The sequence below is a fragment of the Salvelinus sp. IW2-2015 genome, linkage group LG4q.1:29 (genome assembly GCF_002910315.2).
Source record: "Salvelinus sp. IW2-2015 linkage group LG4q.1:29, ASM291031v2, whole genome shotgun sequence".
NCBI classification, from domain to species: Eukaryota; Metazoa; Chordata; class Actinopteri; order Salmoniformes; family Salmonidae; genus Salvelinus; species Salvelinus sp. IW2-2015.
Window position 1 is genome coordinate 86311247 of NC_036842.1, and position 14348 is coordinate 86325594.

The 14348-nt window shown below is 44.0% G+C and overlaps 1 protein-coding gene across 1 annotated transcript in view; it reads right to left on the reverse strand.

Moving 5' to 3' along the window:
* Positions 1 to 14348, reverse strand: part of LOC111962718 (cystic fibrosis transmembrane conductance regulator-like) — a 90840-nt gene that overhangs the window by 19249 nt on the left and 57243 nt on the right. Inside the window, 8 exon segments of the mRNA XM_070439875.1 lie at positions 568 to 792; positions 2880 to 2980; positions 3973 to 4098; positions 4101 to 4190; positions 8449 to 8608; positions 8891 to 8970; positions 9212 to 9498; positions 12361 to 12398. Coding sequence (XP_070295976.1) covers positions 568 to 792; positions 2880 to 2980; positions 3973 to 4098; positions 4101 to 4190; positions 8449 to 8608; positions 8891 to 8970; positions 9212 to 9498; positions 12361 to 12398 — 1107 coding nt within the window.

A 14348-nucleotide genomic window follows, 5' to 3' on the forward strand; every position in this document is an offset into this window, starting at 1 on the left:
TCTCCAACTCCATTCTCCACACCCATCTCCATCTCCCATTCTCTCACAACATCTCCACCCCCATCTCCACAACATCTCCACACCCCATCTATCCCTCACATCTCCACCCCATCTCCCACAACATCTCCACCCCCATCTCCACTCCATCTCCATCCCCATCTCCACTCCATCTCCACCCCATCTCCACCCCCATCTCCACACCATCTCCACCCCCATCTCCAATCCCCCCATCTCCACCCATCTCCACCCCCATCTCCACACCCATCTCCACCACCCATCTCCACTCCCATCTCCACCCCATCTCCACCCCATCTCCACATCCCACTCCCTACACCATCTCCACCTCCATCTCCACCCCCATCTCCCACTCCATCTCCACCCCATCTCCACCCATCTCCACCACCCCATCTCCACCCCCCATATACTCCACCCCCCATCTCCACTCCACTCTTCACCCCCAATCTCCACTCCATCTCCACCCCAATCTCCACCCCCATCTCTACCCCATCTTCACTCCATCTCCACCCCATCTCCACCCCCATTTCCCACCCCATCTCCGCCACCTACACTTTGGCCCGCTTCCACGGTGAAGGACAGGTTCTGCAGCACAGAGCGTCCGGCCTCTGTATACTTGACAGTCAGCCCCTGGACATCCATGTGGCCCTGGTTGGGCCAGCAGTCTTGTGCGTGGGGGTTGTCGAGGACCAGGTCTGTGACTTTACCACCACCACTGGGTCTAGGCTCCTCCTGCGGCAAGTCGATGAACTTGAAGACCCGATCTACCGATCGCATCTGCAGACGGAAAAGAGGCCACAGAGAGGTGAGGAAGGCGTGTGTGTGTGTGTGTGTGTGTGTGTGAGTTCATACTGTAAGTGGGTCAATGTTAGTTTGTGACCTAATACTGTACCCGTGACGGTATGTTAGAGTAGTGACCTCCCTCATACTTGTGAAAGGTGCTATTAAAATTAATATTTATATACTGTCTATTCTCACATTAGTGAGTAGTATCAGTGTATGGTAGTATGAGTCAGTCTGGCAGTGTCACGCCCGTCGTTCAAGGTGCAGCGTGGTGAGCGGACATACTTTTATTATAATGACGTCGCCAACAAAACAATAAACATAGAAACGGCCGTGAAGCTTAACTTGGGCTATAATGCRCCTAACAAAGTCAACTTCCCACAATGACAAAAGAGGAAAAAGCTGCCTAAGTATGATTCCCAATCAGAGACAACGATAGACAGCTGTCCCTGATTGAGAACCATACCCGGCCAACACYTAGAAATGCAAAAACATAGAAATCAGAACATAGAATGCCCACCCCAAATCACACCCTGACCAAACCAAAATAGAGACATAAAAAGGGCGTGACAGGCAGTAATGATTCATTTTTCCAAAACYAGGAGAATAAAATGACCTGCACTGTGATAAGCCCTTTCGGAATCCTAAGCCTGAATAAAGCTCATGTCCACAACAACAACACTGGGGTGTGTGAACTGAATATACACTATTCTATATTTTGACACCTTACCAAACAACAAACAAGACAAGTGGAGTATCCCACTCYAGTAAAGGTAGCCTTTTACACTCGTACCCGTATACAGGATGAAAATGGCAGATTCTGGCACTGATAAGCATCTAAATTGGAACACAGTGGTTGTACAGTAACATGCTATAAATMATATCAGAGCTCAGTCTCTGTGCTTCACCATTCTGAACTTGAGCACTGCACACGACAAGAAGTTTCCCCCATCCCTCRGACTAATTGGGCAACTTTAGAACATATTTTTCTTGTCTGAGTGAGGGAAATGCTGTAAATGAAGAGGACTTAATGTATTTTGAAAGATAAGACGTTGAGGATTATAATAAATACTGATTTGATGTCATACAAGCAAGACAAACACCCGTGAGTCCAAATGTGCACTTCACATCTCCACATCATAAKACTCATGTCATATACAGTGTCAACATTTATGATCACTATGTTTGATGTACAGTTAGAAGATGACATGGCGTCATACCCTGGGTTGTTCTGAACAGAATGAGCATATGTTTGTCTATTGTGAAGAAAATTTGCAGCAGAACACACACCTGACTGAGCTCAYGTCTCCTTTCTATGCGCACTYGAATTACGATCTGTTACGTCAGTCGTTAMATGAATGAGACCAAAGCGCAGCGTGGAAAGTGTTCATGATTTTTAATACTGAACTCTGACAAAACAACAAAATACAAAAACCGAACGTAAAGTTCTGCAGGGSTAGACAGCAACTATGCAAAAACAAGATCCCACAAACTAAGGTGGAAAACAGGCTGCCTAAGTATGATCCCCAATCAGAGACAACGATAGACAGCTGCCTCTGATTGGGAACCCTACCCGGCCAACAAAGAAATAGAACACATAGATTGCCCACCCAAATCACACCCCGGCCTAAACCAAATAGAGAAATAAAAAGGCTCTCTAAGGTCAGGGCGCGACACGATCTGTTTCTCTGAATTGCCGTGTGAAACCCTAACACTGCAAGATCTTATTTTATAACTAGTCATGTTGGCAATAGAACAGGATTTAGGCTTATATTCAGTCTTGTGTCAYGTGAACTGTTGTGCCCTCAACTTTGGTCTAATAATTTTCCCATAATCTCCAAACTGTTCCCTTTCAATTTCTACAATGGTTATGCTTTTCTTATTTCTTCTGTAAGAAACATTTCAARGTATCTCTATCCATATAGGCCAATTCAAACGAGTGTAAAAGGTTAATGAAATTCATATTTGTGTGAGTGTGTTGTGCGTGTTTGTATGTGTGAAACTGCCTACTGGTAATGTGGTATGTGAATGCAAATAGAAGTCTATCTACCGTGATTGATCAAAACTGTGTGTTTACATACCAGTCCGTCCACAGTGATGCTGGTGATGACAGCCCATTGGAACGTACCAAGGATAAGCATGGCTAAGGCCACGATGATGCCAATCTCCCCTGGCTTGTCCTCTGTGGAACACACACACATCACATTATCAGTGGGAACACACGCGCTAGCACACACACACACACGGTCTTGTACAGCTAACCTTGTGGGGACACACAATTTAGTCCCATTCAAAATCCTATTTTCCCTAAGCCCTAACCCTAAACCATACTCTTACCCTAACCCTAACCTTAACCCCAAAACCTAATCTTAACCCTAAACCTAACCCTAGCTTCTAACCCTGAACTTAACCCTAGCTCTTAAACCTAAAACTAACCCTAGATTCTAACCCTAAACCTAACCCTAGCTCTTAACCCTAACCCTAATTCTAACCCTAACACTAATTCTAACCCTAATTCTAACCCTAATTCTAACCCTAACACTAATTCTAACCCTAACACTAATTCTAACACTAATTCTAACCTTAACCCTAAACCTACTAGAAATAGCATTTGACCTTGTGGGGATGAACAAAATATCCCCAGTTGGTCAAATGTTTGTTAGTTTACTATTCTGGTTCCCACAAGTATAGTTAAACACGTTCACGTCCACCGCTTACCACACACACACCACACACACACACACACACACACACACACACACACACACACACACACACACACACACACACACACACACACACACACACACCAACACACCACACACACACACACACACACACACACAACACACACCACACACACACACACGTCATAGCATACGTCACTGCAACCCCTTGTTATATACACACACACAAACACACAAGTATCAATGGTCTGTAAAATTACCCCTAGATTCACTACCAACATAAACACTGTGCCCATTGAGAGATTCTCTATGTCACACAAAGATCTTTCCACGTTGTCCATGAGAAGGCAGGAACAATTTACTCGAGCCTAAAGTAAATATGCAACGCAGTCGGCATCTGTAATATGCCAATCTCTTTTCAGTTAAATGCTGTATTGGAAATAGCCTAATAATATTAAGTGTGTCTGTCTTGCCGTCCATCACTCACGGTTGGTTCCCACGGCGATGAAGGCTGCGGCGCTGAAGAAGAAGACGAAGATGATGTCACAGCGGAAGAGGAACCATCGCAACGTGGAGAGGTAGTGGAACCATATGGCTGTGTGGGTGTTCAGGCCTTGTGGAACAACGTCTCAAAGTAGCACTGACGTCCAAACGCACGGATGTCCACAGACCCTTTAGAAGATGATGAGGTGAGAGAAGATAGGGCTCGGGCTGTGAGGAGGGGAAGACAGAAAGAAAGAGAATATTAAGAGAGTGAGCAGAGGAAGAAAAAATTAAAGAAAAAAGGGAGAGAGACAAGGGGAGGCAAGTAGAGAGGAATGGAGGGAGAAGAGGGTGTGAATGGAAAGGAGGAGATGAGGGGCCTGGAAATCGGAGCGACCGACTTAAGGGTGGAATGGGGACGAGAGCTCATATAGAGAAGAGGTATAGAATGGAGGAGAGAGGTTAAATGGAGGGAGCAGAGACGGCTGAAGATGAGCGCAGAGAGCTCTTAGACATGAGGAGGATAAGACTTAAATGGAGGAGCAGAGGTGGGAATGGACGGGAGAGAGCTGAATGGAGGAAGGATTGACATGAGAAGCAGAGCGTGAGCCAACTTGAGGGAACGTGTTAGAATCGGAGCGGATAGAGAGGACGGCACGGTGAGAGATGAATGGACATGGACACGGAGAGAGGTTGAATCGAGGGAAAAATAACACAACATAACCGAACTATCTGCAATCGGAACGACGCAGAAGAGGGTGAAAGGAGAGACGAGGGTGGAATGGAGGGGAAAGCACGGTTGCGACAGGAGGGCGAGAGAAGTGGGACATAGCCACGGGAGAGAGCTCTAGAATCGAAGGCTACAACGCAGTGTGTCGCAATCATGGAGCAGGAAAGGGCCTTTGACAATGAGGAGAAGAGGGCGGACCACCTGCTCCAATGGAGAGACGACGCAGTGGAGTCTGGATGGGAGATGAGGTTAGCAACATGTGCAGGGAGAGAGGCGGTAGATGGAGGCGAGAGCAGGTTAGAATGGAGGCGAACCGTGGCAATTGGAGAGAAGGAGCGGGATAAGAATGAGCACTGGGACGAGAAGGTGGAATGCTAAGAGGAGAGAGAGATCGGACATGGGAGGGAGCATCAGAGTGACATGGCAGATAGACTAGGTTAGACATTGCAGGAAGTGGAATCGAAGGAGAGAGGGACTTAGTCATGGAATCGGAAGGGCAAGCGCGTGTGGAATGGCGGGACGAGAGGTGGACAATGGAGGCACAGAGAGCGTGAGCGAAGCAGAAAGACGAGGGAGTAGACATTGAGACGGCAGTAGACAGAGCGGGAAACGTCCGAGACTCACCACCTACCACACTCACACACCGGCCAAATGGAGGGAACGAAGAGGGCTGGAATAGGAAGGAGAGAGCATTGGAATGGCAGGAGCAGCAGAAATCGCGACATATGAGGCAGAACGGGCTGGAACTGGCAGGGACGAGAACGTGCACATGGCACCGCAAGACGAGAGGGTGGAATGGAGGGAGAGAGGGTGGAATGGAGGGAGAGAAGTTAGAAAGGGGGGAGAGAAGAGAAACACAGAAGCATTAGTAAATCACTCACAGGATGTCAGACATAACATCTAGGTACTTCTTGACCAAAATGTACGTAGCTAACGGGTGATGTCAACTTGTTGACTTGTGACTTACAGTACGCCACTTAAGTCAGGTGGTGTAATAGGAAAGACCAACCACCCAAGCCAAAGACTGTTCTCTCTGCTTCCTCAAGGCAAGCGGTACTGGTGCATCAAGTCTGACACCAACATACTCCGGAACAGCTTCTATCCCCATGCAATAAGACCGCTAACTCACAGGACCCTACACACCACTCACACTGTTACTCCAACCTACATACAAACACTAACATCATTTGCTCACACACACACATAATATGCACATACATTTATWGTGACTCTACACCCACTCACATACAATCATCATATARGCTGCTGCTACTCTGTTTATCCTGATACCTAGTCACCTTACCCCTCTACATATCTACCTCTATCGATCCAGTAGCCCTGCACATTGTAAGTATGGTACTGGAACTGACCCWGTATATAGTATGTTTACTTACTTTGTGTTCTTCTTATTTCTCAATGGTATATCTTGTGGGTTTTTGTTCTACCTTGTTATTTTTAGTACTACATTGATATTGATTACTGCATTGTTGGGTTTAGAGCTTGTAAGAAAYGCATTTCACTGTACTTGAGCATGAGACATTAAAACTGGAAAACATCGGAGTTTGTTGTTTCAGAAGGACATTGTTATGTGAGGAGTTGAAGAAACCTAAAATAGAAGTGCACCAGACAGTATCACAACAATAGAGAGTATATTTTCTCAGGCCACCGTAAAACCAAGTCTCTCTTGTTGTGAGATGAACCAGCAGGAAAATGAATGAAAGGAAGGAAGAAATAAACCTGACTGTTTATCTACTCTGATCACAAGCAGGTGAGTGAAACTCTCTCTCTAAGGGGTATTATATGAATTTAGGTGGATTTATATGGATCTTTTAAGGGTATCTGCACCATAAAAGGACAAATAGTAGAACAAGAGCAACATACAAACAGCTGTGTGTGTGTTTTGACGCTGTTGAGGACAGTGTGTGTGGTTTTGGCCTGTTTGAGGACAGTGTGTGTGTTTTTGGCCTGTTGAGGACAGTGTGTGTTTTTTGACCTGTTTGGGACCAGTGTGTGTGTTTTGACCTGTTGGGACAGTGTGTGTGTTCTGGCCTGTTGAGGACAGTGTGTTGTGTCTTGGCCTGTTGAGTGACAGTGTGTGTGTTTTGGCTGTTGAGGACAGTGTGTGGGTTTTGGCCTGTTGAGGACAGTGTGTGTGTTTTTGGCCTGTTGTGGACAGTGTGTGTGTTTTGGCCTGTTGAGTACAGTGTGAGGTGTTTTTGGCCTGTTGAGGACAGTGTGTGTGTGTCTTGGCCTGTTGAGGACAGTGTCGTTATTTTGGGCCTGTTGGTCAGTGGTTCTTTGGGGCTGTTGAGGACAGTATGTTGTGTTTTGGCCTGTTGAGTACAGTGTGTGTGTTTTGGCCTGTTGAGGACAGTGTGTGTGTTTTGGCCTGTTGAGGGACAGTGTGTGTGTTTTGGCCTGTTGAGGACAGTGTGTGTGTTTTTGGCCCTGTTGAGGACAGTGTGTGTGTTTTTGGCTGTTGAGGGACAGTGTGTGTGTTTTTGACTGTTGAGGACAGTGTGTGTGTTTTGACCTGTTGAGGACAGAGTGTGTGTTTGGCCTGTTGAGGACAGTGTGTGTGTTTTGGCCTGTTGAGGACCGTGTGTGTGTTTTGGCCTGTTGAGGGACATGGTGTCTTGGCCTTGAGGAGTGGTGTGTGTTTTGGCCTGTTGAGGGACAGTGTGTCGTGTTGGCCTGCTTGAGGACAGTCGTGTGGTCTTTGGCCTGTTGGAGGACAGTGTGTGGTTTTTGGCTGTTTGAAGGACAGTGTTGTGTGTTTTGGCTCCTGCTTGAGCGACAGTGTGTTGTGGGTATGGTTGGGCCTGTTTGAGGACAGTGTGTGTTTTGGCCTGTTGAGGACAGTGTGTGTGTTTTGGCCTGTTGAGGACAGTGTGTGTGCTTTGTCCGGGGGGGAACAGTGATAGAGAAGGTTTGTGTTTTGTACAGTCGTGTGTGTTTTGTCCGGTGAGGAACAGTGAGAGAGTGATGCCAGGATGGAGACAGAGGAAATCCCTGATCGGATTTTCACTCTGACCCCTCCGTGGCTGCAGAAAGGCCTTGTGGCCATCTGCGACACACACAGAATGACAGGATCAGGAGTGGAGTCAGAATGTCCCGAGTCCCAACACAGATACACACCTTTCTCTCACTATTTCAAACCAACACTTTGGTACAAGTAAGTTACGGGGAATGTATGGAATGTTGGCAGAATGTTGGGAATTGTTGTGGCGAGGGAGAACTCAAGCAATAGTACCATTATGTATCATATCCCCTATCCAGTCATGTCAGATCAGCGGTTACTCCAAGGCGAGAGGAAGTATCCAATTGTTAAAGGACCACCACTTTCCATCAAACTAAAGGACCCGAGGACAGATTTAGGCATCCGAAGACACCACCCATCAATTATTTTCAAATCAAATCAAAGTTTATTGGTCGTATACGGGGTTGTGGGATCTAAAAACTGATTGGACGAGAGCTGACCTCCCACTCCGTTATGTCCCACTTCCCCTCCAGCGGACCTCGCCCCTCTGTGCATCCTCTCCGGCCTCCACCCTCTCCTCCCTCAATTCTCTTCTCCCTCCATCCTGCTTTCTTTTATATCCCTTACTTTCTTTGACTCCCTGCCCGGTACAACGTAACTTCTGGAATTGTTCAAAAAGTGAAAAGTCTGTTCACCTTTCTCGCCAGTCGAGATAAATCAAGCACACCTCCTGTATTTGAAAGTTCCCCAGCCCCATCCAATACCCCTACCAGTCTCACCCTCAGCTTCTAGTTGTTTGAGCTGTTGTCCGGTACGCAGGAAGTACTTCCTCAGGACCACAAATATGACGGCCAATGGGATCGCSGCGATGAAGATGTACGGCCGCATGATGGACACAGTGAAGATTGCTCCCAACACGATCAGAGTTAACTAGAGGGAGAGAATATGAACCATATAAAATAAAGAGCTTTTCATGAAATCAAAAAACAAAAAAGAGAACCCTCAAAACAATAAAAGACAGAGAGAGATAGATTAAGATAGAGACTGGGAGAGAATTTCTTTGAGAGAGAATGAGACTGACAGAGCAGCCAGTCACCTACCTGGATGACAGACAGACAGACAGACAGACAGACAGACAGACAGACAGACAGACAGACAGACAGACAGACAGACAGACAGACAGACAGACAGAGAGAGCAGCCAGTCACCTACCTGGATGAGGTCAAACAGTACAAGAGGAAGCATGTCGTCTATGGTGGCCATGTCTTTAGTGAACCTGTTCATGATCCGACCTACAGGGCAGAAAAACACACACATGGAATTGACTGCTGCTGAAAGTTAGAGGCATTGACTGGTGGTGGTTGTACTGACTGACTGACTGATGTACAGGCTGTGAGATTACACAGACAATTGACTGATAAATTAGACATTTATCCTGTGTTCAGATACAGTACCAGTAGATGCATGTACGTATGTATCTCTAGCTGATACATCATTCTTGGTTAAGCCAGGGGTTTCAGCAGTGGGCCTCACCTGTTTTCATAGTGTTGAGTACAGCCATGGGGGCCCTGAGCACAGCGGTCAGCATCTGTTCATGCAGCCTCTTGGACACGGTCAGTAAGGTGTGGACCAGTGGCAGGCCTCTGAAGAACCCCAGCGCCAGAACGCTCTCCGACGTCGCCACGTAGATGTAGATGATGTAATAGGCGCTGGTTGGCGTGACGATGACTGACTGTTGGACGGCGTGTGACGAGGCGTTGGAGTGTTGTTGGTCTACGTAGTTAGGCGCCAATGGGTTGGCCTCCTCTGTCCAGATCTTACTGAGGGGGAAAGAAGAGAGTACAACGGTTACAACGGTATCTGAATCGTGTTTTTTTCAAAAMATATATATTTTTTCAACTGCTCTTTTGTTTGAGTACTTTGCATTTAGCGGTTTACATGTGATCAGGCTGAACCAAGCTGTTTACATGTACAACGCACAACGCATCACCGGGGGCAAACTACCTGCKCTCCAGGACACCTACACCACCCGATGTCACAGGAAGGCCAAAAAGATCATCAAGGACAACAACCACCCGAGCCACTGCCTGTTCACCCCGTTATCATCCAGAAGGCGAGGTCAGTACAGGTGCATCAAAGCAGGGACCGAGAGACTGAAAAACAGCTTCTATCTCAAGCCTATCAGACTGTTAAATAGCCATCAACAACAATTGAGTGTGTCACCCACCCTGACCGTGAAGATATCAGAATCTTATTGAATCCTAATGTAGGCCTTTGCCTCAGCGCTCTAGACTCAAGCGGAGTGCTTAAACGAAAACTCCTATAGTTCTTTGATATACTATAAACTTAAGGTAGGACCGGTATCTGGTTTCCGGCTTACCAGCGGCGCCTTCTCAACAGTCAGCACAGCCTGCTCTATTTCGTCTGCATACTGATTCCCGGAACAGCAATGCAATACTTAGGCAGCCTTTTTTCCTTTGTATTTGGTGGGTAGTTGTCTTTATTAGTGGCATTATAGCCTAAGTAAGCTTCACGGTCGTTTTCCTTGTTCTTGTTTTGTCGGCGACATTTATCAATAAAAGAAAGGTACGCTCACCATGCTGCACCTTGGTCCGGTCATTTCCACGAGACAGCGATCGTGACAGAGTGGCGCTGCCAACATACTGACTCAAATCTCTAGCCACTTTAATAATGAAAAATTGGATGTAATAAATTGTATCACTAGCCACTTATAACAATGGCACTTTATATAATATTTACATACCATACATTACTCATCTCATATGTATATACTGTACTCTATACCATCTACTGCATCTTCCCTATGCCATTCGGCACATCGCCATCCATATATGTTTATGTACATATTCTTATCATTCCTTTACACATGTGTGTATAAGGTAGTTGTTGTGAAATTGTTAGATACTTGTTAGATTTTACTGCATGGTTGGAACTAGAAGCACAAGCATTTCGCTACACTCGCATCAACATCTGCTAACCATGTATATGTGCCCAATAAAATTAGATTTGATTTGATGTGTTATTAGGCTGATCTAAGCTGTTTACACGTATCACGCTGTTCTGAGCTGTTTACACGTGATCAGGCTGATCTGAGCTGTTAACGTGATCAGGCTGATCTGAGCTGTTACACGTGATCAGGCTGATCGAGCTCAGGATCAGGTGATCTGAGCTGTTTACAGTGATCAGGCTGATCTGAGCTGTCCTGTATGCTGTTTACACGTGATCAGGCTGATCTGAGCTGTTTACATGTATCAGGCTGATCTGAGCTGTTTACTCGTGATCAGGCTGATCTGAGCTGTTTACATGTGATCAGGCTGATCTGAGCTGTTTACACGTGATCAGGCTGATCTGAGCTGTTTACATGTGATCAGGCTGATCTGAGCTGTTTACACGTGATTACACGTGCCACACACACACAAAAAAACATTTACTGATCCCTTCACAACCTACTGTACCCTGTCAAAAAGCTTCTGGCTTATTCTCTGAACAAATTAAAAGATTATTATTTTACCATAGCTTTACGTTACAAATTATAACTTGAAGTTGTCAGAAGTTCAACATGTATAAAAAAAATTAAAGACCCTTTAATTTCCGTGTCACTGCAGTGAATCTCTTTGTTTGGATTTGAGATGCGACAGGAAATGGTGACGTCAATCTGTTTCTACTAAAGCGGTTTGATATCTGAAGAACAGGGCAATTACACAATAACACACAATTCAATCAAAATGTAACACATTTACTTGAAGAACAGTGCAGGCAAAGTTTGGTAACAGAATGACAGCACAAACCGTCATTCTGTTACCAAACTTTGAATCTGCACTGTTCTTCAAGTAAATTTGTTTTTGAAAAGTTTTAAATTGTTAAAAGTAGTCTTTGGTTTTGCAATCATTGGTTTTTGTTTGACATACATTTAAATGGAAAATCTGAGTCTCACATCATTTGTTACCCTGGAATTGCACATTCAACATAGTGCATTTAAAATGTTGAAAAAAATAATTGAAAATCATGATTCTTTTTTAATAATCGAACCAAAACCGAAGCACCACTAATAGCCATCCCTATTTTTCCTTCCTTCCATTTGTTAACTATTAATTCCATCAAGAAATATATTAGGGAAATAGACACATCCAAGTAGCCTAAGTCACTAGTCCAGTCAGCCTCCATTCAAGCATGAGTAAGACTCAGATGTTCAAGTCCATCTTTTTATTTATTTAAGAAAGTAAGTTAAGAACAAATTGTTATTTATAATGAAGGCAGTAGGTTAACTGCCTTGTTCAGGAGCAGAACCACAGCTCAGGGATTCGATCCACCAAGCTTTCMACCAACTGGCCCAACGCTCTAACCACTACGCTACCTGCCGTCCCATATCTGACCAACAGCTCTGTGTGATATGCCATTACAAGAATATCCATATTCTTCTATTACAAGTATTACACCAGCTCTATTGTCACGRGCATCATTTGGACTGATCTGAGCTGTTTACACGTGATCAGGCTGATCTGAGCTGTTTACATGTGATCAGGCTGATCTGAGCTGTTTACATGTMATCAGGCTGATSTGAATTTKTTTTGGTGGATACTACTTGCTTACCATTGTAGGCTGATCATCAACGTTCCTTGTGATGAATATTATAGCACATGTGAAAACAAATAAGTACTTACTCTGTGATAAGAAATATCCCCAGGACAGAGCCAGCAACCTACAGCACACAATAAACACAGTTAGACTGAGGGTGGCAACAGCATGCATTGAAATAATACTGTCAATAAATGCAATRATGATCCAACAGGGACCCTCTAGTCTAGCGCTCCCAGACATCAGCCCACATTCTTGTTCAATAAAAGACAATACATTTTAAAAMTTAAATGACAAATTACGACTAGACCCAGAGAGATCCTATTGAATGAATAGTGATTCTACACGTAATTCTATAATGAGGCTGATAAAAAACGTGGTGCACATATAGGAGGTTCTGTACCGGGAAGAAATTAATTCCACTTTCACCCCTGGTTAATATAGCATCTGTCCTCTAATACAGTGATGTTATCAGTTAATATAGCATCTGTCTCTAATACAGTGATGTTATCGGTTAATATAGCATCTGTCCTCTAATCACAGTGATGTTATCGGTTAATATAGCATCTGTCCTCTAATACAGTTGATGTTATCGGTTAATATAGCATGTCCTCTAATACAGTGTTGTTATCGGTTAATATGCACTGTCCTCTAATACAGTGATGTTATCGTTAATATAGCATCTGTCTCTAATACAGTGATGTTATCGGTTAATATAGCACCTGTCCTCTAATACAGTGATGTTATCGGTTAATATAGCATCTGTCCTCTAATACAGTGATGTTATCGTTATATAGCATCTGTCCTCTAATACAGTGATGTTATCGGTTAATATAGCATCTGTCCTCTAATACAGTGATGTTATCGGTTAATATAGCATCTGTCCTCTAATACAGTGTGTTATCGGTTAATATAGCATCTGTCCTCTAATACAGTGATGTTATCGGTTAATTAGCATCTGTCCTCTAATACAGTGATGTTATCGGTTAATATAGCTCTGTCCTCTAATACAGTGATGTTATCGGTTAATATAGCACTGTCCTCTAATACAGTGATGTTATCGGTTAATATCATACTGTCCTCTAATCAGTGATGTTATCGGTTATATAGCATCTGTCTCTAATACAGTGATGTTATCGGTTAATATAGCATCTGTCCTCTAATACAGTATGTTATCGTTTTAATGCACCTGTTCTAATACAGTGATGTTATCGGTTAATATAGCACTGTCCTCTAATACAGTGATGTTATCGGTTAATATAGCACCTGTCCTCTAATACAGTGATGTTATCGGTTAATATAGCACTGTCCTCTAATACAGTGATGTTATCGGTTAATATAGCACCTGTCCTCTAATACAGTGATGTTTCGGTTAATATAGCATGTCCTCTAATACAGTGATGTTATCGGTTAATATAGCATCTGTCCTCTAATACAGTGATGTTATCGGTTAATATAGCACCTGTCCTCTAATACAGTGTTTGTTATCGTTAATATAGCCTGTCTCTATACAGTGATGTTATCGTTAATATAGCATCTGTCCTCTAATACAGTGATGTTATCGGTTAATATAGCATCTGTCCTCTAATACAGTGATGTTATCGGTTAATATAGCATCTGTCTCTAATACAGTGATGTTATCGGTTATATATGACCTGTCCTCTAATACAGTGATGTTATCGGTTAATATAGCACCTGTCCTCTAATACAGTGATGTTATCGGTTAATATAGCATCTGTCCTCTATACAGTGATGTTATCGGTTATATAGCATCTGTCTCTAATACAGTGATGTTATTGTTTATTACAGAATCTCTACCGCAGGGTGGGCAACTTTGATGGGGATGGGTGCACAAAGAATTTCAACTCATCATTGAAAATAAGAATTTGTTCTTAACTGACTTGCCTAGAAAAATAAAGGTTAAATTAAATAAAAATTAATAAAAATGAGAGGCCGCAATTGCTCGCTGGTCTGCGAGCATCATGGGGCCCCCGGCCGGTAATTCGACATGAATACAAGTTTAGATAGCTCGCTAAACTAACTTCGCAATCTAAAAAATGTTAGCTGATGGGAA